Raw genomic sequence first — 24,006 nt, 5'->3', positions numbered from 1 at the left:
ACTCCCCACTCCCGCCTCTGGTAATTTACACATTACAAATCAGACACTTCAATATTTGGTTGCTACCCATTTCTTTGTTTCTCATTGCACCAGGCTCGCACTCGAGCACCTAGTTCATGCCTCTGAGCTCCTGTCCTTTCCCTGCACCCCTCGCTGAACCACCTTTCTTCTCCCGCCCCTCCTCCTCAGCTGTACTCATTCACGGGCACGTGTGCTGCAGCTCTTGGAGGGCACGGGCTAGGTCTTCCTATCACATAACAACGCCTCCATGAACATTAGCTCATAGAACGTATTTTATAGAGTAAGACCTCAGAGATTTGCTTTTTCTCCTGTTCACACTAGAGTAACAGCCCTGGAACCAGAACCTAAAGCTGTTGGTTCTGTCCCCTAATAACAGCGCCTCATGAAAGGCAAACCGACTTTCCTTATTTGCCTCATCCTGCATTAGGATTCTATCCTGAAGTTTTAAGTGTTTATACCATGGGACACAAAGAATGTATTAATTTACCCTTGTTTCATACATGGGGACGCCCTCCACTACCACCACCCTCTGGCCTCCGGAGGCACTGCTTCCCTCTTCCTCCTACGACTGACAGTGAACACAGGGCTCTTCTTCGTGTCCCCCTCCACATGTCTGAGGCCAGCCCGAAAGGCATTAAAAAAAAAAGATTTTGCTAAAAATAAGGGTTAACAAAAAGGCCAAAAAATAATTAAATGACATGAAAATAAATAATCTGCTTTAGAGGCTAGACCCACTCATTCTTTAGCTTGTCACACCGAGAAAGAAATCATCCTTAGCTCCCATCCTGCTTCTTCGAGACAAAAGCCACCTTTCCCTCCCATGCCCAGGAATACACTCCTGGCCATGAAGACTCCTTCAAGGCCAGACTCAGGATAGTGATAATAGGATATCTCCTTTCTCATCTACTGGAGATCCTCTTTCTCAGGTTCAGTCTCCTACAGAAGGACTCACTTCTTTGCCCATTACCTTGCTGTCAGGAAAAACTGTAAAAGATTGCAATCAGCGAAAAAGATTGTGAGGTGTTCTTTCAGTGGAATGCCGGCATTGTCCTGGGGCCTCACAGGGTTACCTGATTCTATAGGGGTCTCTGCCTTTCACTATCTTTGCCTGGATTATTTTACAGCTCTGAAAGCTATAGAAAACTGATAGTAATCAAATGATTCTCATCCATTAAAGTTGCAAATGAATGTCGTCCTATGTGAAGATGCAGCTGATGGCTCCCTTGCTCCCCAAGAGATGATTCCAACATTACATTTTATCGCCCTGTGGATGTTGACTAGTTTTGTGCCTATTTCTAAATTCACTTCAGCATTCAGTGACTGCTTGCATGGGTTTGTTCTTTGGTTCCTTTGAGCTAGTTGTAAAATCTTTCATGAACGCCCCTTCATGAGTTACATGAAATCTTTGACACATGTTAATGCTATAATTGCATGAATCACGACAGCCATTTTGAAAATTATCCTTGAACATGGGCACACACAGGGATTCAGCTTATTTGCCTCAACAGGGTAACAATTCTTTCCGTGGAACATAATAAGCCTTGCTTTCTCATAGGAGGTAGCACAGTAACAGAAAAGTTATTTCATTAAAAGAAGGGGCGTTCATTATACTGGAAAAAGAGACTAAGAATAATGGCTAAAATTAGACATGAAATCGAGCTCTACACCTCCTCCCAGCAAATGTAAAAAAAGCTGAACAATAATATGAGATATGTAAATATAATCAATTTACCACTTCACCAGGGGAGATAAAGTTTTTCCTAGCACTATACAAAATTACATAATATTCCTCCATTACGAAAAACATTCAGTGCCAGAAGAGTGGTTTTACAAGAAATACAAAGTCATTCAGATTACTACTTTAAAAAAAAAAAAAAAAAAAACAGCCGATCCCTCAAATAAACCAAAAGGATAGCATTCAGTTGTAGTTTCCTGATGGCATTTCTATAGGGCAGTGGTTCTCAAGCTCTACCGTGCTTCAGAGTCACCTTGAGGGCTTCTCCAGACACAGAGGGCTGGTCCCCATCCTCAGAGCACGGGCACTCAAAGTAGGGTCCCAGGACCAGCTTCACTGACATCACAGCCTGGGGTCTTTAAACCAAGGCCCACAGGTGGGCTTCAGAAAGTCCATAAATGCAGCACTTCGTGTGTATACGCATTGTTGGGGGAGGGGAGAGAAAATCAACCATTTCCTTCAGAGTCTCCACCCCTGGCCCCCAAAAGTTAATTCTCCGGCTGAGCATTATCATCACCTACGGAGAATTCTAACATGCAGCCAAAACCGAGAACCTCTGGTGTTTACCAAGTCTCTTAACTGGGCTTGTCACGTGCACGAACCTTGCGTTCTCTGGGAGTGCCTTATGTACAGGAGTATTTGTTGTTGACTAAAAAGAAAGTCAAAATTTAGCAGGATTTAAATAGTCTTCTCAAGGAAGAACCCTCTTCCTTTCTTAAGGAGAAGTAAGAGACTTGCCACTAATACAATGAAAAAGACCTTGTGCTGTATTTTCACACTTCTATGTAAAATCTAAGTTTCAAATCTGGTAGGCTTGAACTGTGCTAGGAAGGTAACAAATTAGGAGGAGGACTAAGGAAGAAGAAACATGGCTGAACTGTCTTTAAAAAAAAATACCACTAGTCCTACCTGGAACATGTCTAAACCAAACATTTTTGCAGCTTCCTGATCCTATTCTATAAATGCCAATATCTATAATTTCTACTTAAAGACATGATAACATTTTATTAATCATTTAAGTTGTGGTTAATAACAATATTTGTATTTATTTTATTTGATATTTGATCCTTGTTGAGTTCTGAATGGGCTGATGCAGTCTATTGATCAACTCACAGGGCCAAATGAAACACAGGTTTTTAAAAGCATCTGTTCTAAGGGAGCAAAAGCTGTCAGCATCAGAGCAGAGCCCGTTACAACACCTGCACAATAAATTAAGCTCTACGCTCTAATGAAAACAAGGAGAAAAGAATATAGTTTCTGTTTTCTAACAACATTCATATACTTTTGTACAACTAAACCTGAGTGGGGCTTTTTTTGGAGTCAGCAATTACATATATTGATCAAATCTGTATTTGTTGTGTTTTGTATATAGTAAACCTTTAGTAAATGCTTGCTGAATGAATAAGTCAGTCAATGAACCCACGCATGAGCAGTGGTTTCCCTCCTCCAAAGATTTTGTTGAGTAGAGTCTCACACATGGTAAAGAGTACCTACCCAGGTGTGAGGCCAGAAATTTGGGTAAAGAAAGGCAACAAATTTCATGGCATTTGGGGGACATATGGGGTTTCTGAGTGTCATAAATATTATTTAGAGAGGTTTCAGGGAGCTTTCTTCTATGTCCCAGGAGCTGCTGGTCATGTATTTTCTTGGACTATAAAGCTACCTAAAACATAATTCATATGTACATACATACTTCTATTCATCCATTTTTTAACAAGTATTTATTGAGCACCTTCTCTGTGTCAGATTATGCCGATGATACAGTAAGCAAGATGGTCCAGGTCTCTGTCCCCACAGATACGGAGTCCAGCAGAAAGATGGGTAAGTAAACTGACACCTACCAATGTAGAGTGATAGGGACACTAATTGGGGAATCGTGGGTCCAGCAGATGTCTAACCAGATGTGAGGAAAGCACATGCTTTCAAGAGGAAGCGTTCCCTAAACTGTGAGTACACCTTAGCCAGACAGTGTTTGTGGTTGTCCTTGTTAGTGGGGTAGGGACATGAAGGAGGGAAGGAAAGTGTTCTAGGCAGTGGAATCAACAAGAATAAATGAAGAACTAAAAGTTCTAGCTTTAAGGCAACTAAATTGCATTATACCTCCTCTGATAAAATGCTTAATCTTTTGAGAGGGGTTTTTTTCGGACTCCTGTCCGACTCCCATCTAGGGTTTCTTGAAGGCTGGCTGGCAAAACCTGTGCTGTTTGACCCACTTCCCTTACGGCGAGTGTGCATGCAGACACCCCAGGGCGGGAGCCCCAGGCTCTACCTTTTCCGCCCAAGGTGCGCCAGTGGGAAATTCATTCCTGAACCTGCAAGCCCCCGCCACAGTGCATTTATTCCCTGTGCCTTCTGCATGCCTTTGATCTGAGATCAAAATGCAAATCTTTTCATTAGAACTCAGAATCAAAATTATCAACATTATAGGAAAAAATATTTGTCAAAATGTTGTATTTCTTTGCTTAATTAAAAACTTAAAGATAGAATCAATCTTCATTATAGTTTTAAAAGTTGCTATCTTCTAGGGTAGCGATTTTCAACTGATGTTCAGCAAGAAGTTTTAAAACATGCGATAATTGACTCCTTAGTCAGGGGCACTGACTTCTTTTCCCTTAGATTGTTAAATTAAAAAAATTACAAAAGCCAACACAACAATAGCCATCCAGTGTGAATAAATCAAAATAATATCTATTTCTTTGTCAGACTGGCAAAAATATATTTTTTTGGTATGCTGCAGAATTTTAGTAACTAGTTTATGTGTGCCCTGAGATGAAAAAGGTGGAAAATCACTGTTCTTGGGTAGTTAAAAATAACTAACAAATAGGGTAAGATTTCACATAAGTCCTATTTTTAGTTATTTCATTTTCACTTTTTTAGGTAATTTTTTAAAATTCCAACTCAAGTACATGTTTTTATTGCTTTGAGAGGGAGAGGAAGGGGGAGAGAGAGAGGAACATTGACCGGTTGCCTCCCGCACACACCCCTCACCCGAACTGGGGATCTAACCCAGGCATGTGCTCCCACCAGGGATCGAACCAGCAACCTTCCTAGTATACTGGATGATGTTCCAACCTACTGAGCCACCGGCCAGGGCCATTTACACTTTTAACAGCAAAATAGAGATTTCTAAGTTTGAGTAATAAGCACAGTAATTTTTTGCTATTGTCCTAATGTGTCAATTTCTTTAAAATATATTATGAAGCATTCTTGAAAAACTGGGTAAATATTTATTATCTATCAAAACAGCCTATTAACTTCTAAATAGTTATAGCATATATATCATGACACTGTCACACATGGAATGCTGGAGAGCCACTGTATTAAACAAATATTTCAGGACTTCCTATGTGCAAAGTATTAGACTAGATTCTACAATAGACCAAAAGATACTAAAGAAACACATCTAGTCAATAAGTTGTTTATGATAACAATTTATCATTAGTGAATCAGATAAGACTTGTTACAGGGCATGCTCAGTAACAATGGTCATACAAATTCTGGAAAAGTAAATGCAATGAAAACACCAGATTTTAAATAGATGTATAACTTAGAAAATAGATTTCTATTCATTAATTATATCAATTATCTCCATTTTATTAAAATATTTACACATGTCTCTGATAAGGTAATTTATTTCAAATGATTTAATATGGCTGATGACATACAACAAAGAATTCCTACTGATTCATTAAGATATTTACTTTATTGGCAAGTTTTCCATTTCCTATCTATTACTATATTCTTTTCTTTCAATTTTATGAACAACTGCTTTTGCCCTTGGGAAACTTACTTAATATACTGTAATTACCTATATGACATATGGCCTCTTTAGCAAAAATGAACAAGAGAGAAAGGCAGAAGGATGTAGACAGAATGAAAAATAATCACTAACAGTCAACTCTAAATTTGGAAAAAGTAGTCCAGTCATCATGCTGCATTGTATTTCATTGTCTGCTGAGGTAAGAACTTGTTTTACTTCCTCAACCAGTAGAAAGTAACAACAGAGAAGAACATGGTTTATTACAGAGTTTAGGAGAGTTAACTAAGCGTACTGAAATTATTTTCATTCACTCATTCACTCAATATCTATTTTATATATGTATGTGTACATATGTATGTACACATTAATGTGAATGTATTAATCCACTCGCATTAATCCACTACATATCTTCTGGCATATAACTGACACTCAAATATTTACTGAACCAAAAATGTAAAGGAGTGAAAGAAGAGAAAAACTTATTCTGGACTTTGTTTTTTGAGGGTGTTTTTGAGACACTGTTTTTTTTTTATTTTAATCATTGTTCAAGTACAGGTTTCTCCCTTTTACTCCCAATCTTATTCTGGACTTTGAAAGGCAGAAATACTTCATATAGGCAGAAGTGGGGAGAGTAAGAAAAACAGTGGCAAAACATGGAGACAACACATAATAAAGTATAATAAATATGTCATAGAAGGATTCCATGAGATGGTAAGAAATATAATTAGAAAATAATACAGAGTATATTCAATCTTGAAAGCCAGATTAAAAGTTCAGACTCTACCCTGAAGGGAACGGGCTGTCTCTTTAAGGTTTCTGATATGACATGACAACAATTTAATGGTACCGATTTGTAAATTGAAACTTTCAAGTAATTATTATGGTTAATGGTCACAGTAGGTAAGGAGCATCACAGGAGGGTTGACCATGAGTCTGTAATATTTGTATTAGATGAGAAAGAGCTAAAAAAATGGTAGCAATAAGAAAAAGAAAATGTATTCTATTGTGGGAACATGGTGCATCCTTTTGTAAAGTTATTTAATTTTCTTTATCTGCAGTCCTGCGCATTCTAAAGCTTTTATTCCTCCATGTATCCTATACACACACACAGAGCGTTGTTGTTATTTAATGGTAGTTTTTCCCATTTTATTTTCTAACTGATGGTTACTAGTATCTACACAGTTTTGTATACTTATTTTTACTGATCTTATTGAATTCTTACCATTTTTAATAGATTAAAGTTGATGTTCTTGGATTAGAACATTAGACAATCATATGCAGGACAAATAATTATTAAATTTCCTACATTTAAAAATATATTCTATTTTATTTTCTTCTATTACTAATTGGCTATGATTTTTAGAACCATATTGATTAACAGCAGTGATTGGTAGTTTGCATTATGAAAAGCTCTCCCCTGAAGCAGAGTTGAAAATCAGTGGAATGATGGAATGAGCTTAGAGAGCACTTAGGAGACTATCGTAGTAGCCTACGGCAGAGGCACTAAATAAGTGCTTATCTAAGTCCTGGAGCTGGCTAGATTTCAGAGGTACTGGTAAGAAAGAATTAATAAACTTAATATCCAAAGAATTTAGGGGTACAGTAAAACAAGAAATCTAGGATGACTTCCCATGTCTCTGGTCAGGCCTCAGCATACAATCAACTGACCAAGTTAGAAATACTGGAAGAAAAGCAAGACACCAATTTAGATTCATGGGTCAAGCATCACTGGCATATAATTAAATGACAGCTTCAAGGGGGAAGTTGCAGTACCTAATAACAGCAGACAACAGAATTTCAAGGGAAGTTCTAGATGTCTAATAATAGGAGAAAAACAGAGTTAACTGATTAAGAGATAAGATAATGGGAAAGTTCTCCTTCATTATTTTTTCAAATAAGTCCCCAGTCTGGTAAAGGAAATGGACATGCAAGTCCAGGAAGCTCAGAGAGTCCCAAAGAAGTTGGATCCAAGGAAAAACACACCAAGACAAATCATAATTAAATTACCCAGGGTTAGAGATACGGAAAAAATCTTATAAGCAGCAAGAGAAAAGGAGACAGTTACCTACAAAGGAGTTCCCATAAGACTATCAGTTGATTTCTGAAAAGAAACCTTACAGACAAGAACGGGCTGGAAAAAAGTATTCAAAGTCATGAAAGGCAAGGACCTACAGCCTAGATTACTCTATCCAGCAAAGCTATATCATTTAGAATGGAAGGGCAGATAAAGTGGTTCCCAGATAAGGTCAAGTTGAAGGAGTTCATCATCACCAAGGCTTTATTATAGGGAGTATTAAAGAGACTTATCTAAGAAAAAGAACAAGATCAAAACTATAAACAGTAAAATGACAAACAACTATCAACTGAGCCTAAAAAAACAAAAACAAAAACTAAGCAAACTATAACAGGTACAGAATCACAGAAATGGAGATCACATGGAGGGTTATCAGTGGGGAGGAGGTAGGGGGAGAATAGAGGGAAAAGGTACAGGGAATAAGAAGCATAAATGATAAGTACAAAATAGACAGGAGAGGTGAAGAATAGTACAGGAAATGGAGAAGCCAGAGAATTTATGTGTATGACCCATGGACATGAACTAAGTGCAGGGGATGCTGGAGGGAATGGGGGTACAAAGGGAAGAAAAAATGGGACAACTGTAATAGCATAATCAATAAAATATACTTAAAAAAGAGATAAGATAATGGCATTAAGTGAGCTTTGAAAATAGAGGAACTAACTGAAGATCTAAAAACCAGTGGATAATTGTGGAAACAAAGACCTAGAAGAGAAAGCCAGTGAGAAAATCAGGAACCTACTAGAAAGGGGAAAAATAAAGAATGTAAATATTTTGAGGGAATAGAGATGGAAGAAGATAGTCATTCTTAGCTATTTTTACAGTAAAGTAGGAGGTAAGGTCAAATGTCCAGAGTGTTAATGATAGTGTAGAAGGCTGAGAAAAGTTACTGTGGACAATGGACTAGAAAATCAAAAAAACTTTAAAGGGAAGTTGAGTAGGATCAAGAGCCCAAATATAGTTTTTTTGAAAAGTAGTTCATAGTGTGCCAAGTTAACACTTCTGCTTGGAAGCAATGCTCCATAATTTAGAGCAAGGAAAATGAGTAAGAGGGTGGGTGATTCAGGAATGGGAGCCCAGAGGCAGAGGCACCAGAAGCTCGGGTGTCCAAAATTCTGGAAGCTCTCACTGCAAGGGCTGTCTGTGGAGTGCAGAGGGCAGCAGGCACAGGCTGAACACATCCAACTTAGGAATACACTAAGACCCTACAGAGCTGGGTCTGGGGAATGTCTGATGGCTGGGGGAAACGAGCCCTTGTTATATAACTTTAACTAAATATTAGGCAATTACGAAAGCATCAACGAGGGAACAACAGAGACTACTGCCTGAGGACCGTGGATGTTTCGGGCAGATGTTCCTTCCAACTCTAAAGCTAGCCTGTGTGACAGATACAGAAAATATCACCTCAGATAAGAACTGCACGGGACACAGGTATCCTAACTACCAATAATGCTAGTCCTCTTCTAAAATCTCATTTTCCAACCTTCTACTGAGAAATTTATCCATTTTTATCCATTGTCAACTTCTAAACCTGGTATCTAAGATTGTGAGAATAGGGATTTGAATCGAAACATCGGCTAAATTTTAAGTAACAAATATTTTTTACTAAAACAGCAACAAAACCAAAGATACTCTTAAACATACATCTAAAGAACTAGTTTAAATCAGAATAGAATCTAAGCATCTTCTAGCATCAAACAGCAGAAAAATATACAAAATCTTTTCTTCCCTATTTTAAGGGTACTATAAAGATACCTACATGTTCCTAGCATGGGTAGATTAGATTATTCATTTATTAAAGATTATGTTTGCCAAGTATTTTGGGAGTCCCAGAAGAAAAATTCTTATGTGTAGTGCCACTATGACTATGAAAATATGCAACATACAGAGTAGTTACCTTTGGGGAGCAAGGAGGGGGTAAGACTTGGGAGGAAGCCCGAGCGGGCCCCTGGAATGCAGGTAGTGTTCTATGACTTAATCTGCGTGATGGGCACGTGAGCATGGTCACTTCTTGATAACTTATTGAGCTGTACACTTAAAATCTGTGCATTTTCCAATATCTGTGCTAAACAATTTATAAAGAAGGACCAAAGAACATTAATATGGAATAACAGAGATTCTGTTTGGAATGGTAAGAGTCTTTTTCTTTCTTTTATATGTAATTTCCCAGTTTCATCATGGGAAGAAAAGACAAATTTTATTAAACATAGAGAGGTGATATCTTGGAATTAGCTAATAATTTCTACTTTAAAAGAAGTAACTATCGCCTAAAAGGAATGTGTAATGATATACAAACCTGTACCCAGTGATTAAATACTGGACTGAGTATCAACGAGCATCTGGAAGAGCAGACTTGTTACCGAAGAGCAGGAAGTCAAGAATTCTAAAAATACACGAATACAGGAAATCCCAATTACTCGAATGGGTATATTACAGGTCTAGAATCATAACCTAAAAAATAGAAAAAGGGCATCCAATTTGGAAATAATAAGGATAAAAGAGAAAAGGGAAAGTGCCAGGACTGTACAAATCATGATCAGAGGGAAAATAAATCAAAGGAAAATTTTTTGAAGTGGAAGATGACTTCAGCCTGGTTAACAAGCGAGGGCAAAGAGAATTTCTCTGCAATTATTCTTAAAGAATGACCCCAGACGCTTATTTGTCAAGTTTTAAACCTTTAAAGACAAGATCTTACATTCTGTCAAGAAGAAAGGAGATGCAATTTAAGAATGCTTTAGATCTCATCTTTCAGATCTCTAAGAAGGGAGAAGCTAAAAAGAAAAAAGAATTGCAAATACAAGAACCAGATAAATCTCCCTTAAGACAGATACTGCATTAAGACACAGAAGCTCTACGGTAACATCAGCAAAGTCCTACCGCTGTTAAGATCACCACGAGAGACAATGCATTTCCGAAAGCAGATTGAAAGGTACTTACTTTCTAAAAGGCAAGGCAAAGATACTTTTTAAGGGAATAAAGTATGAACAAAGGGTGAAGAAAATTAACATGCATTCAGTAAACTTGACCACATACTGTGAAAGTAAAGGATAAATATGTCAAAAGTAAATTAAACTATTAACTATATGAACAAAAAATTAATTTGGTAAAATTTAAATGGCTACATAGAGTCTCTTTCTCACTCTTGGAATTTGACTGGCTTGTGACTTGCTTTGCAACAGAAAGGACGCTGTGTGACTTCCAAGTCCACCCTGAAAATACCTTGCAGCTTTTACTCTTACCCTCTTGGAAATCTACAAGAGCTAAGTGAAGAAGCCTGGGCTCATCTGGGGACACATGGCTCAGAAGACAACTATACCCCAGGACATGTGAGCGAGGCCATCTTAGGCCACCCAGCTCTGGTTAAGCCACCAGATGACAAGTGCCACAGGAGTGACTCCAGGTGAAAACAAGAGAAGAAATGTTCAGCTTAGCCCAGCCCAAATTACTGATTCACAGAATTATGAGTAAAGGAAATTGTTGTTTAAGCCACTCACTTGTACGTGATTTTATTATATAGCAATAGATAACAAATAAAATAAGTGAGAGAAAAAGAGGGAGGTGCTACAAGAACTTGATTCTTATCTCCCCTGGAAAGAAGTTTAATGTTTCTCAGTAAAAACAAACATAAATTATTACTATACCCAATACAAATGTCTGTGTTAAAATGTGTTAATGTTAAGTATGTAAAAAATATTGACTAAAATCACCATCTCAGAAGAAAAAGAAAGTTTAAAGTCCAAAACAGAATATAAATAAAATAGAGGAAAAAAACTTTTAAATTTATAGGAGAAACATAATACAAACTCATCGCACAAAGTAACTGAATCCTAGGATTTGGAGTTAGAAAACCTCTTCTTTAAATCCTCCATCCAAGAGGTCACAGAATCTTGACTTAGTGAGTTTCTCAAAGTCTCATATATGTGTCACTTTCAATGTCTTTTAATTTGGATGTTTTAGACCATTTACATTTACTATAATTATTGAAATGGTTGAATTTTAAAGTTTCCACATATAAGATTATACATCTGAGAACAGAGATAATTTTACTTCTTTCTTTCCAAAATATCTTTTATTTCTTTTTCTTGATAAAATGCTCTGGCTAGGCCTTCCAATACTATGTTGAATAGAAGTGGTGAAAGCAAACATCCTTGTCTTATTCCTGATCTTAGAGAAAAAGCTTACAGTCTTTCACTATTGAGTATAACTCAGTCTTTCACCATTGGGTATTATATGGCCTTTATTAGTAGTATGAATTTGAGAAAATATTTGCAAATTATGTATCTGACGAGAGGTTCATATCCAAATGCTATAGAGAACTTGTACAACTCAATAGCAAAACAAAACAAAAATTCTGATTAAAAAATGGGCAGAGGTTTAAAGTAACTTTTCCAAAGAATATATACAGATGGCCAACAGGTACATGAAAGATGCTCAACATTACTGATCATCAGGGAAACACAAAATCACAATAAGATATCACCTTACACCTGTTAGAATGGCTACTGTCAAAAAGACAAGAAACAACAAGTGATGGCAAGGATGTGGAGGAAAGTGAACCCTTGTGCACTGTTGGTTAGAATGAAAATTGGTGCAGCCACTGTGGAAAACGATGTGGAGGTGCCTCAAAAAATTAAAAATAGAACTACCATATGATCCAGCGATTCCACTTCTGAGTATTTATGTAAATAAATCAAAAACACTAATTTGAAAATATAGATCTACCCCCATGCTGACTCTAGCATTATTTGCGATAGCCATGACATGGATCAAACTACAAGGGGGGGACCAAAAATCCCACAGAATTTATTTTTTAAAAATCGCGTACTTATTCTTACATGTTTAAACATCCGACACCTTCAAAGCACTCTCCATTTGGTGCAATACACCTATAGAGACTTTTTTCTCCACTGCTCAGAACAGTTTTTGAACTTGTCAATTTTGATGGCCCTTAGTGCTTCTGCAGTTTTTGTTTTACCTCTTCCACATCAAAAACGTTTCCCTTTGAGGACTTTTTTCATCAAGGAAAACAAAAAAGAAGTTGTTCAGTGTGAGATAGGGTGAATAGGGAGGGGCATAGAGGTCATGCTGTTTTTGGTCAAAAACTGCTGAACACTCAGTGCAGTGTGGGCAGGTGAGCTTGTAAAATTCCCATCATGAAATGGGCAACTGTGTTGAAAGAATCTTCAAAAATATTCACTGAAGCTGAACACAGCCTCTCACACAACAACACCAGCTGGTACACTAATAAAGATGGATTCCTAGAACACTCACCTTGCTGGAGAAGCCTGTATTACAAGGGGCCTGCCACCAGCAGATAATTGTGTTTATTTGTGGCCCTCATAAATATCCATTGATGGATGAATGGATAAAGAAAATATATACAGCCTTCTGGTCAAGATGGAGGTGTAGGTAAACATGCTTTGCCTCCTCACACAACTACAGCAAAAATTGCAACTAGACTACAAAATAAATACCATGTAGATTCGTCAGAAAATCAAGCTATATGGAAGTTGAACAACCAAGGATTTAAAGAAGCCACATTCATCCAGACGGTAGGAGGGACAGAGACACGGAGGCATGCAGAGAGGCATGGAGAGGTGCAGAGAGGTGGAGAGACATAGAACAGGCAGTCCCACATTCATGTGTGGTGGATAAAAATCGGGAGGGATACCTTGGAAGCCAGGAATCCAAGCCCCAGACCACCCAGACCAGGGATTCGGCACCAGAAAGATAAGTCCCTATAACTTCTGGCTGTAAAAATCAGTGGGCATTGCAGTAGCAGAAGAAACTGCACGATTCTCAGAAGACGCCTCTTAAAGGGCACGCAATTAGGACTTATGCAGACCCACTCCCTCTGGGATTCAGCACCAGGTCAACAGCTGGAAGGGCACCAGTGACATACAGGGAGAAAGTGAAGTGACTGGCAACAGGCTGAATGCAGGAGAGAGCTTCCTCCCAGGCAAATCTCCAGAGGGCAGGCAGCAGCACTATCCCCTCTCCAAGCACTCCCCCAAACAGAGCCACAGAGTGGTGACACAGGTTGTTCCACCCTGGTGATTACTTAAGACTCTGCCCACACAACTGACACATGAGCTTTTCTATAGTAGGCCATGCTACTAGACAGGGAGTCAAAGTAGTTCTACCTAATACACAGAAACAAATAGCACAGGTAGGCTGCCAAATTGAGAAGACAAAGAAATGTGGCCCAAATGAAAGGACAGAACAAAACTCCAGAAAAAGAACTCAATGAAATGAAGATGAACAATCTGTCAGATGCAGAGTTCAAAACACTGGTTATTAGGATGCTCCAATAATTCACTGGTTACTGCAACAGCATAAAAAAGACACAGGCAGAGGTGAAGGTTCATCCCCCAAATCTGGCATTTGTTGTTTCCTCTGCAAAAAATCTTCTTCCCTTCGATTTTTGGGTGGCTGGTTCCATATCATTATTGTTTTTCAGCTCAAATTTCACTTCCTGACAGAGCTTTTCCCATACCATTCAAGCAAAGGTACCCCCTCTGCCATCTTCTCCTATAAAGTTGCTCCAATTCTCAATAGTATTTACTAGTATATGAAATCACCTTGTTTGCTTGTTTATTATCTGATTCCTCCCACAATATGCAGGCTCTGTGAGATCAGGAATGCAGTCTGTTTTGTTGGCTGCTTTTTTCTTAGTACTTAAAACAATACCCAACACTTAGTAGGCATCTGACACATTATTTATAAATAATATAATGTATATCACATATGAATCAGTGTATGTATACTTCCCCAAAGCATCATTTGTTTCCCTTTACTTGAGCATTTATCACACTACACTGTAATTTCTCTTCCCACACAGCTGAAGTAGATATTTGATAATTATGACAGAAAGAATGAACCAACAAATGTCAAGAATATTAACAGAAATGGTAACTATGTAATGCTACTTTGAAAAGATTAAAAGTACACTCATAGTAAAAGATGCATCAAATAATAAAAAAATCTTCAATATTTCATTTGTATGACCTAGAACGCATAGCAAAAAATTATATATAGAAAAACTAACATTGAAACAAACCTAAAATGTAGTCAATAATCTCAACATTCTGTTTTTAAAAAATATGACAAGTCAACATATATATTTTCTTAAATTCTGATGTTGAATTGTATACCATAAATAAGAAAGAAACAATTTCTTTCATTTTCAAGCACTGTCCACGTTCCCAGCCGTCACGGGGTCTGTGACATACTGCTGCTTCTTGCCTGTTTATGCTCTGCCTTCCTTCGGTCCCTTCACAGAGCTCACACCCACTCACCAGATCGCAGATGGTCCTCACTTCCTCACAAATCTCTTCAGTGGGTCAAATATCTATCCTGACTACAAACTCTTGAGGAACAACATACTTCCCCCTCATAGGCATGTCACCCTGTCCTTTACATTCATTCATGAGATTATTTGATATAGCAGTGGACTGAATGCTTTATGAAGGCAGGGCCCATGTTTATTGTCATTCCCCACGGAATCCCTAGGACCTAGCACAAGGTCTGGCAAATGAAAGCATCTGTGGAAAGCCTGCATGAAAGAGAGGAGGTGGCCTTATTTCTAAAGCCCCTCCTATTCCCAGGATTCTGTCCCACTATGTATTAATTGGTAGAGGCTTCTGGCACAGTTGAACTGTACATTATGCCACTGAACCTGCTGCTTATTAAGAGCTGGAAGACCCCTGCTTCTTCCACTCCTATTGGCCCTCAATAGCAACTATGTCCTTAATACACATTGAATTTGTTTGCTCAACTGGAAGAGATGGGTGGCAGTCACCAGGATACACACAAAATATATGACCTTGTACTAAATTCTCTCATTATTTAGGAAGCACAAAATCTAATTAATAAATCCTCTGAAAACAAAATTACTTTTAACAGGTGGTCTAGGCATGGAGGATTTAGAAAACACCCGGCACTCCCGGACCTGGGTGGGGAACTGCCCCGACGGAGAGAGCCCAGGAGGCCTCTGTGCTGCCGCGGGCCACAGGCCGGGACTCAGGGAAGACAGGGTTAGGGAAACACAGGAGAGGAAACTACTCATTTAGGATTCTTTGTTTGGTACTGCCGTGTTTCCATAGGTACAGCTTTTTTCTTTAATAGGAGAGCAAACAGATATGAATATTTTATTAACAATCATCTATAATAGATTTATTTCTCAGAAAAGAAACTAATTCATTTAAAGCTCACTGCATTTACATGAAAGATAATGCCATTTCATCCATCACTCTTTTAGTTTCTCCTCTTCTTAGTTGCCATTGTCATTTTAAAACCATTATTCTAATGTAAATAAGACTATTCTAATGTCTACTAAGAATATTTTGGACTCAGAATTATGTCTTAAAACCATAAAATTAAAAAAAATGTGTATTCATTTAAATTTAAGAACACAGGAACAAGAAATGGGATTTGCTTTTTGTCTAAGTTCTAAAATTTGTCACAAAAGTATAATTTCCTAGTCATATTCTAGAATTCCTGTATATGATAATGTTTCATTGATATGTTAGTGTTTTCATATGGTCTGTTATCTGACCTGAGTTTCCAAAGCTGAAACAGCTTAAGAAAAAACCTAAAAATGCAAACCCTCCAGTCCTCACAAGAACAAAAAGTGGGGAACACGAAGTGTATGAATTAAAGTGGTGGGCACGCTCCCTCCCGTCGTCCCCATCTGAAGGCTCTCCTGCAACATTGGGTGTGGGGATGAGGGTACCGGTCCCAAGAGAGAAGTGACTGCCTATCATCTCAACTGCCTGTGGGACAGCTGAGTCGAGGACCATACACTCTTGACTCCCATCAGCCTCTGGGGACAATACTTCCCCGTTCCATGCTTCTCTCGTCACCCTCTCCATTGGGAGAGGTCCACTCAAAGCCTTCGACATGTGAGGCACCATACTTCCGGGGAAGATTCCTTCTCCTCTCAGAAAAGTCGGTCTTTCAAGAGGAGAGAAGTTATGTAAAGTTTTTGGATAACTCTCCTTCCCTAGTATTTCAAATGCTGAAGTTTTACAGCAAAAGAGATCAGGATGATTAAGTAAATATACTCTGCCCCTCCCTAAGGCAATAATTTTGTTCATAAAAGCAACACGTGCCACACATAGAGCTTTTGTGACCTGTATGGGAAGAAAAAATATCAGGAGAACACAGCCATTACCTGCGTAGGACAATGAAGACTTAAATCTAAGCCACAAGTAAACTCTGTATGATGGTCCACTATTTCAAGAAGAGGGTCAGGCTTTGAGAAGTCCCAGAATCTGTGAATATAAACAACAAAAAAAGTAATTTAAGTGCTAAAACTACCAAAAAATTAACTGGACAAAAAGAGATATTTAACATAGCAAAGATTTTATCAAAATAGGTTCAACCAATTCATAAATACGAAGTCCCATTACTGATCTACATTACAAAATCTAATAAAGAAAAATATACTACATACTATTATAAAAATGGAATTAGTAATCAATCTTTCCTTGCAAATAATTATTATATTCCCATTAGTATACCTTCTAAAGTGAAACTTAACTTTCACTTGACTTTTTTTTTAATACGGCACAAGGACATTTTAGATGAGAGACACGAGGCTTTTACAGCAGTTTCTAAAAGCATTCATTGCTGTAAAATGAGGATATTGAAATACATGCACTCCAACATTTCATGATTTTAAATACTACTTCATTTCTCAATGACGGACATGAAAAGATCCTCGGTTTAATTTACATTTCAACAGCAATTCAAATTCTTTAAAAGTATCTGTTCTCTTATGAAAATATCTCTAATTCTGAAACTATTTTTCTTTCTTTTTTTTTTTTTTTTGAGGCACAACCTTTCTTATAGATTCTATGTCAGTGTAATTTCTACAGAAGAAAGCTGAAATGTGTTTTCCTGGGCTAAAAGTAAGTGTTCTATTTATCCTCTATAGACAAGGAGTGGTAATATTTACCATAATATATCTGATTTCCACTGTTCAGAGAAGAACTCGGCCCTGTTTTCAATACACAACACAGTACCTTACTTGTAAAGCTTTATTCACTCATTATCTTTCTTATTGTAAACACACCATAAAAGTGGCACATTCGGAATCACAGAGTCACACTCCAATGCAGCCTCCCTAATGATATACAGCATGGAACACACTGAAGGTCTGGCAGGTCTCTTTGGAAGAGAGTAAATACACAAAACCAACAGTCAGCTTGTTTAACCTGGTGGTATTATTTTCCTAATAAACACAGAGCTGGTCTTATTAAGTTTGAAAAGGATTGTTGCTATGGATAATCTATTGTGTGGTGCCAGACAGACAATGAATAAACAGCTCATTTATCAGCTTACTGAAATCCACAAAATATTTAAGGGGAGTGATTTTGTAGGAGGGTGCAGCCAAAGGGTCCCCAGATAGAGATTTGGAATGGGGTTCAGAACTCAAGGTGTCCAGGAAATATTAGAAAAATATATAGAATGTCCTCACCCTCCACCCCAGGGGAAGGGACAAATGGAGCAGGGCCATTGAGAGCTGTTTCCCATAGCAACAGCCTTGCAGCTACCCTCTGGCGTGGTCTTTTAACATATCTATGGCCTTTGGCTGGTTGCATGGATATGTTAAATAGCTCTGGCCAAGCTCTAAGCCAGGGAAATGGAAGTAACTTTCCCTAGTTACGGAGCCTGGGAGGCAACTCCCCCTGGTTACTGCGCCTGTACCTGCGTGAGAACTTGGAAGTGATTGGTTCCATAACATGGGGCCACACCTGCCCAGACCCACAATGGCAGTCCAGTAAAGCTGGAAGGCTTTGAGAGTTCTGGCATGTGAGGCCGAGTGTGGGAGGAGTCGGAAATGGGGCTGCAGAAGAAGATTGGCGCGGGATTTAAAAACCCAGACTTGGCGGCCATTGAGGAGAGAACCATGCGGCTTCAGCAGAGAGGGGACTCCCGCAGCCGTGCAGACACCGTCCGGGATGCAGCCGCCTGCAGCTCCTCTACCACCCGGCTCCGAGCCCCAGCCAGCTCTGCAGCCGAGGCCGAGAGAAGGGGCCACCAGTAAGTGACTCAGGAGCACCGGATCACTGCCCGGCCGCCGCAGCCACCGCCAGGCCTCCGCAAGCTGCGCCCGCGCTCTCACCTCTCTCGGGCTCAGCTAACCTTGCAGCCACCTGCTCTGGCCAGGACACAATGAGCTCCGCGCTAGCCCTCTCGGTGCTGCTGCTGCCGCCGCTGCCGCCGTCGCTCTCCCAGAAAGAGGGATCCCCCCCCCCCACAGCCATGGAAAGAATCACCACGCGGCTTTAGCTGGCGATCCTGGCAACACAACCAGTGGTACTGGGAACTAAGAAAAGACTGCCAGCTGAGCACAAATTACTAGGAAAAACCAGGAGCTGCCTAAGCCACGGACTTCTATTTCTTCTCCTGAGATACGGTACCCCAGACTGGGCAAAGGGGGGAAGGAAGGACTGTGTGTTTGTGGGTGTTTCAAGGGACTTTGGGATTTTAACAAAGACATTAAGTCATTACTTTTAGTTTGTATAACTTGAATAAATAACTCTTTTCTTTTTCACCAATCTCTAGCATGGAGAGCTATAATTCTCTGGCTTAGAGAAAGGTGAACCTAGTACAGGGGGACCCCAGGAGTAATGGGGATTAATTCCCTAGCATTTTGGGACTCTCTTCCCTGGTGGCCAGTCGGGGAGGATCATGGGAAACCACATGCGCAGTAGCTTTAATGCAACTACTTGTATATACTCAGTAAAAGCCCACCACAACTAGCCAGGAAGGATCCGCTCTATAAGCATAAAGTCCCTCCAGCCCATGAGGTCAATCTCTGCTTGGAGTTGGCCTGCTCCCATGTTCTCTTCTATGAACTCTGGGTGTTCGGTTCAATTCTTTGTCCCGATCACTAAGAACCTGGTTACCTGTGCCCACCTGTGACAGTTTTTGGCGAGCCAGCCAGGAGAAGACACCAGAGTGGTAAGCCCCCTTTGCTGCTCTGACACCCAGGATGCCCTTTTCTGTTACCACCTATTCTATTTCGGTGAGTCTGATGTTCCCTGTTGGAAGGTCAGCCACTCCTTCAAGAGGCATAGTTGGACCTTCCATACGGGATATCAGTCACCACCTCACCTGCGCTATGACTTCCTTTTGCAGTCTCCTCATCAGGCCCACAGATAGTCTTTTATGCTTTTCCTCCCCAACTGACTTCTGGTCTTTATACCTTCACTCATACCCCACTTGCCTTTTATGTATGAAGGGTTTCTGCTGTCTTTGTACTAAGATATCTACCTTGGGGTCATTGACAGGCTAGCGCTAAGTACAGTTGCAGGAATGAGCCACTCCCATCTTTGCCACGTGTATACTCTCATTGTAAGCAGCAACATCGCTCAGAACCACACAACAGGTGCCTGCTGGTCGCTGGTTACTAAATGGCTGCGTAGAGCCACTCTTACCTAATTAATTGAATTTGGGAATCTAAGGTGGTTTACTTGTTCCTATAAGGGTATTTTAATTTCCCCTCTCAGTCCATTGTCCCTCTATGAGATCCGCCTCCAGTATAAAGGGTGGTGTTTTGGACATCTCTTGAGGTCCCTTCTGCGAGACTCCAGACGCAGGTACAATTTCTTAAAGCTCTGGAAAATTACATAGGATATTTAAGGGTCTTCTTTGTAATCTAGAAAAGAGTCATTTTATAATAAGATCATCTTGGTGCTCCTCTGAATGGTTTACAGGGCCAGAAATTATTTTTCCTAGTAAGACACTTCCTTTGCCCCAGATCTAAAAGTTTACAGGCTAGGATTGTCAGGATTATAGGCAAAGGCAATTGCTCAAGAATGCAGGACTGGTTCCTTCCCAATAGTTAGAAACAAAAGTAGACTGTGGTGATTCTCTCAAGTCTTTTAGATTTCTGTCGGCCGACACTCACTAGGATTTCTTTCGCCAGAGACGTCTGGTAGTTCGGTGGGATCCCAGGGGACGCCCTGTGGCCCACTAGGAAGCTCCTGAGGCAAGAAAAGGGGGACGCCTCTTGATTGCAAGGGAGTATCTCTCTCACTAGAATCTCTTTCGCCAGAGACGTCTGGTAGTTCGGTGGGATCCCAGGGGACGCCCATGGCCCACTAGGAATCTCCTAAGGGCAGCAAAGAGAGGGACGCCTCTAGTCTGCAAAGGAGTATCTTTGTGTTTCTTCTCTCTTAGGATCACTACAGTCGAAATGGGAACCACACCTTCCATCCTTTCTAAATCACCATTGAGTTGCATTCTTAGCAATTGGGATAAATTTAACCCAGAAATTTTTTTTTAAAAAAGAAAGAGATTAGTTTTCTTTTGTAACACTGTTTGGCCCCAGTATAAATTAGGGGATGGAGAAATATGGCCTGAGAATGGGAGCAGGAATACTATCCTACAGCTAGATCTATTCTGCCGGAGGGAAGGCAAATGGTCTGAAGTTCCTTACGTACAGGCATTTATGGCTCTGTACCGAGATCCCTCATTTTGCTCCAGCCCCACCCTGGCAAAACCTACAGGTCCAAGTGTTGATCAATTAGAAGATACCCTCCTTAGTTCCCCACCTGTCTCTCAAGGGAGATTAAGGGAACCCCAGAGTTCTGGAGTCTCTGCCCCTACCTTAGAGGGAGCGACCTCTCCACCATCTTATGCTATGGGCAACCTAAAGCTGCCAGCTGAGGAAAAACTCAGCCCCATGGGACATACTTAAATGAAAATGTGAAAGTTTTAGAAAGAAGTTATATGATGTTAGTAATAAAAGGTATAAGGCATGGAGATGCAATCTTGGTGGATATCAGAAAGTATAAAAAAAAAGAATAGAAGGTTTGTGAATGTTGCAGAAAGTCTGTACAAGTAAACGTGTTAAGAAAAAATTATGTAGTGTGTGTTAGTAATAGAAGGTATAAGGCATGGAGATGCAATCTTGGTAAATATCAGAAAGTGTATGAAAAAGAATAAAGGGTTTTTGAATGTTTCAGAAGGTCTGTGGAAGTGAAAGTTTTAAGAAGCCTGGTGGATATCAGAAGGGAAAGGATTTTCCTTCACACTCTATATTTTTCTCCCTACCTGATCCCTCCAGAATTTGGCATTCTGAAGGAGTGAATGATGACATAAGGTTTCTTTGCATAAATCCAATAAGATCAGTCATTATAGTGGTTTTGTTAACCAAGACTTTGGCTGGAATGTCACGCCTGAAGAAGGCATGTGTGGGTTCTGGTCATTACCGGAAAGCCCTGAGGAACTAGGATTGACTTGTAAAGCTAGTGTAAGCCCACAAGAAAAGCCTGGTACTTTGGTTGGTTGTGTGGTTCATGGTAGTCTTTCCAGGGAAGAAACGAAGGTTGCTTTCCTAAAAGATGGCCAAAAAAGAACCTACAAGCACAATGGAAGCCTCAAGGATCTGAGTGAGACAACTGGTACAGGCAATGCCAGATGGCAAATGTGTGGCTCTGCTTCTGTGCCCCAAGGGGCGGACTAAGAAGTCAATCTAAAGGTTCCCTGTGTAAGTTCCAGCAAAGCAGACTTAAAGATCATAGATAATCCAGGCTGCTCTTGGTGTGTTTATGCAAACTAACAAGCAAAATTAAAAACTGGACTCAAATGTAGTCCCTTCAATAACAGTAAGGGTAAACTTAGGGAGAAAAATCATGGTTCAAGAAAGATCACAATGCTCAGTATTGTATATCATAATGGTGCGACTAACTGACTTAAAAGTTTGTTTTCATTTCAAAGTTGAAACTGGGTTTGTAATATCACCAAAGATGTTCAATTTACAGGCATAAGGGACCTGTCAAATTGCCACTATTAGATGTTCATTGTAGCAAAGGCCTTGCAACTGGATGTCTTCCCAAAAGACAGTCTCACAGGCACAGAGAGACTGGTTTGGAGATTGTTGTGTAAATTAACGTGTGTGTTCTTCTGTTTTCATAGGGCGTATGCCTATAACTTCAGTACCTGAGTAATTGGTTGAATGAGTGAATGAATATAAACCTTGCTTAAGGAGCTCATTTTCATCATCACCCCCAAGACTCAACGGTTTGGCTAAACTAAGTGGTTGGGTTGGTAAATGGTTTGGGCAGTCTATGGGCTTCACCTAAAACTAATTTTCCCTTTTCTGTCTTGATGGCTTGGATAGAAAAGGCTCAAAAATCTGAAAGGAGGGAAATCCTAACATATTCCCCTCAGCCCAAGTGAAGTGTAGTGGGCCACAAGAGTTTTGGATAGGTATAACATGCCTTGTACCCCTTCCTCCAGATAAGCCATTCTTTACTTAAGTCCTTGCCTTTGTCATTTAGTGGTTATGATTTAATTGTTTCTTCCAACTCTTTCCAAATCTGTCACCTCCAGAATATAACCAGGATGCCAACGGTCCAGTAATGCCAGCCTTTGGACACCAAGCCTGCAACTTCATGGTGACAACCAACTGACCAGGATTCTGTAAGGTCCTTCCCCTTACAAGAAGGACTCCCTCTGTGCTGCACACCCCACCCCTTTCAGGGCACCCCTGACCCACGGGTAGGTAGGACAACATCCATGTCCAGCTAGAAGCAGTTACAAGAAGATGAGACCTTCGCCCATTGTCCTTTAAAAGAATTTAAAGTGGGTATATCTGAAAGGAGGGATTTGTAGGAGGGTGCAGCCAAAGGGTCCCCAGATAGAGATTTGGAATGGGGTTCAGAACTCAAGGTGTCCAGGAAATATTAGAAAAATATATAGAATGTCCTCACCCTCCACCCCAGGGGAAGGGACAAATGGAGCAGGGCCATTGAGAGCTGTTTCCCATAGCAACAGCCTTGCAGCTACCCTCTGGCGTGGTCTTTTAACATATCTATGGCCTTTGGCTGGTTGCATGGATATGTTAAATAGCTCTGGCCAAGCTCTAAGCCAGGGAAATGGAAGTAACTTTCCCTAGTTACGGAGCCTGGGAGGCAACTCCCCCTGGTTACTGCGCCTGTACCTGCGTGAGAACTTGGAAGTGATTGGTTCCATAACATGGGGCCACACCTGCCCAGACCCACAATGGCAGTCCAGTAAAGCTGGAAGGCTTTGAGAGTTCTGGCATGTGAGGCCGAGTGTGGGAGGAGTCGGAAATGGGGCTGCAGAAGAAGATTGGCGCGGGATTTAAAAACCCAGACTTGGCGGCCATTGAGGAGAGAACCATGCGGCTTCAGCAGAGAGGGGACTCCCGCAGCCGTGCAGACACCGTCCGGGATGCAGCCGCCTGCAGCTCCTCTACCACCCGGCTCCGAGCCCCAGCCAGCTCTGCAGCCGAGGCCGAGAGAAGGGGCCACCAGTAAGTGACTCAGGAGCACCGGATCACTGCCCGGCCGCCGCAGCCACCGCCAGGCCTCCGCAAGCTGCGCCCGCGCTCTCACCTCTCTCGGGCTCAGCTAACCTTGCAGCCACCTGCTC

The 24,006-nt window shown here is 40.4% G+C and overlaps 1 protein-coding gene across 1 annotated transcript in view; it reads right to left on the bottom strand.

Moving 5' to 3' along the window:
- The window catches only part of PEX7 (peroxisomal biogenesis factor 7), a 73,071-nt gene that overhangs the window by 5,781 nt on the left and 43,284 nt on the right, over window positions 1-24,006 (bottom strand). Inside the window, exon 9 of the mRNA XM_028509744.2 lies at window positions 16,766-16,865. Within this exon, the coding sequence (XP_028365545.1) occupies window positions 16,766-16,865 (100 nt within the window). The remainder of the gene's footprint in view (window positions 1-16,765; window positions 16,866-24,006) is intronic.

The sequence above is a fragment of the Phyllostomus discolor genome, chromosome 4, assembly GCF_004126475.2.
Source record: "Phyllostomus discolor isolate MPI-MPIP mPhyDis1 chromosome 4, mPhyDis1.pri.v3, whole genome shotgun sequence".
NCBI classification, from domain to species: Eukaryota; Metazoa; Chordata; class Mammalia; order Chiroptera; family Phyllostomidae; genus Phyllostomus; species Phyllostomus discolor.
The sequence above is the reverse complement of the archived record's forward strand: the minus strand, read 5'-3'. Positions and strand labels throughout refer to the sequence as shown.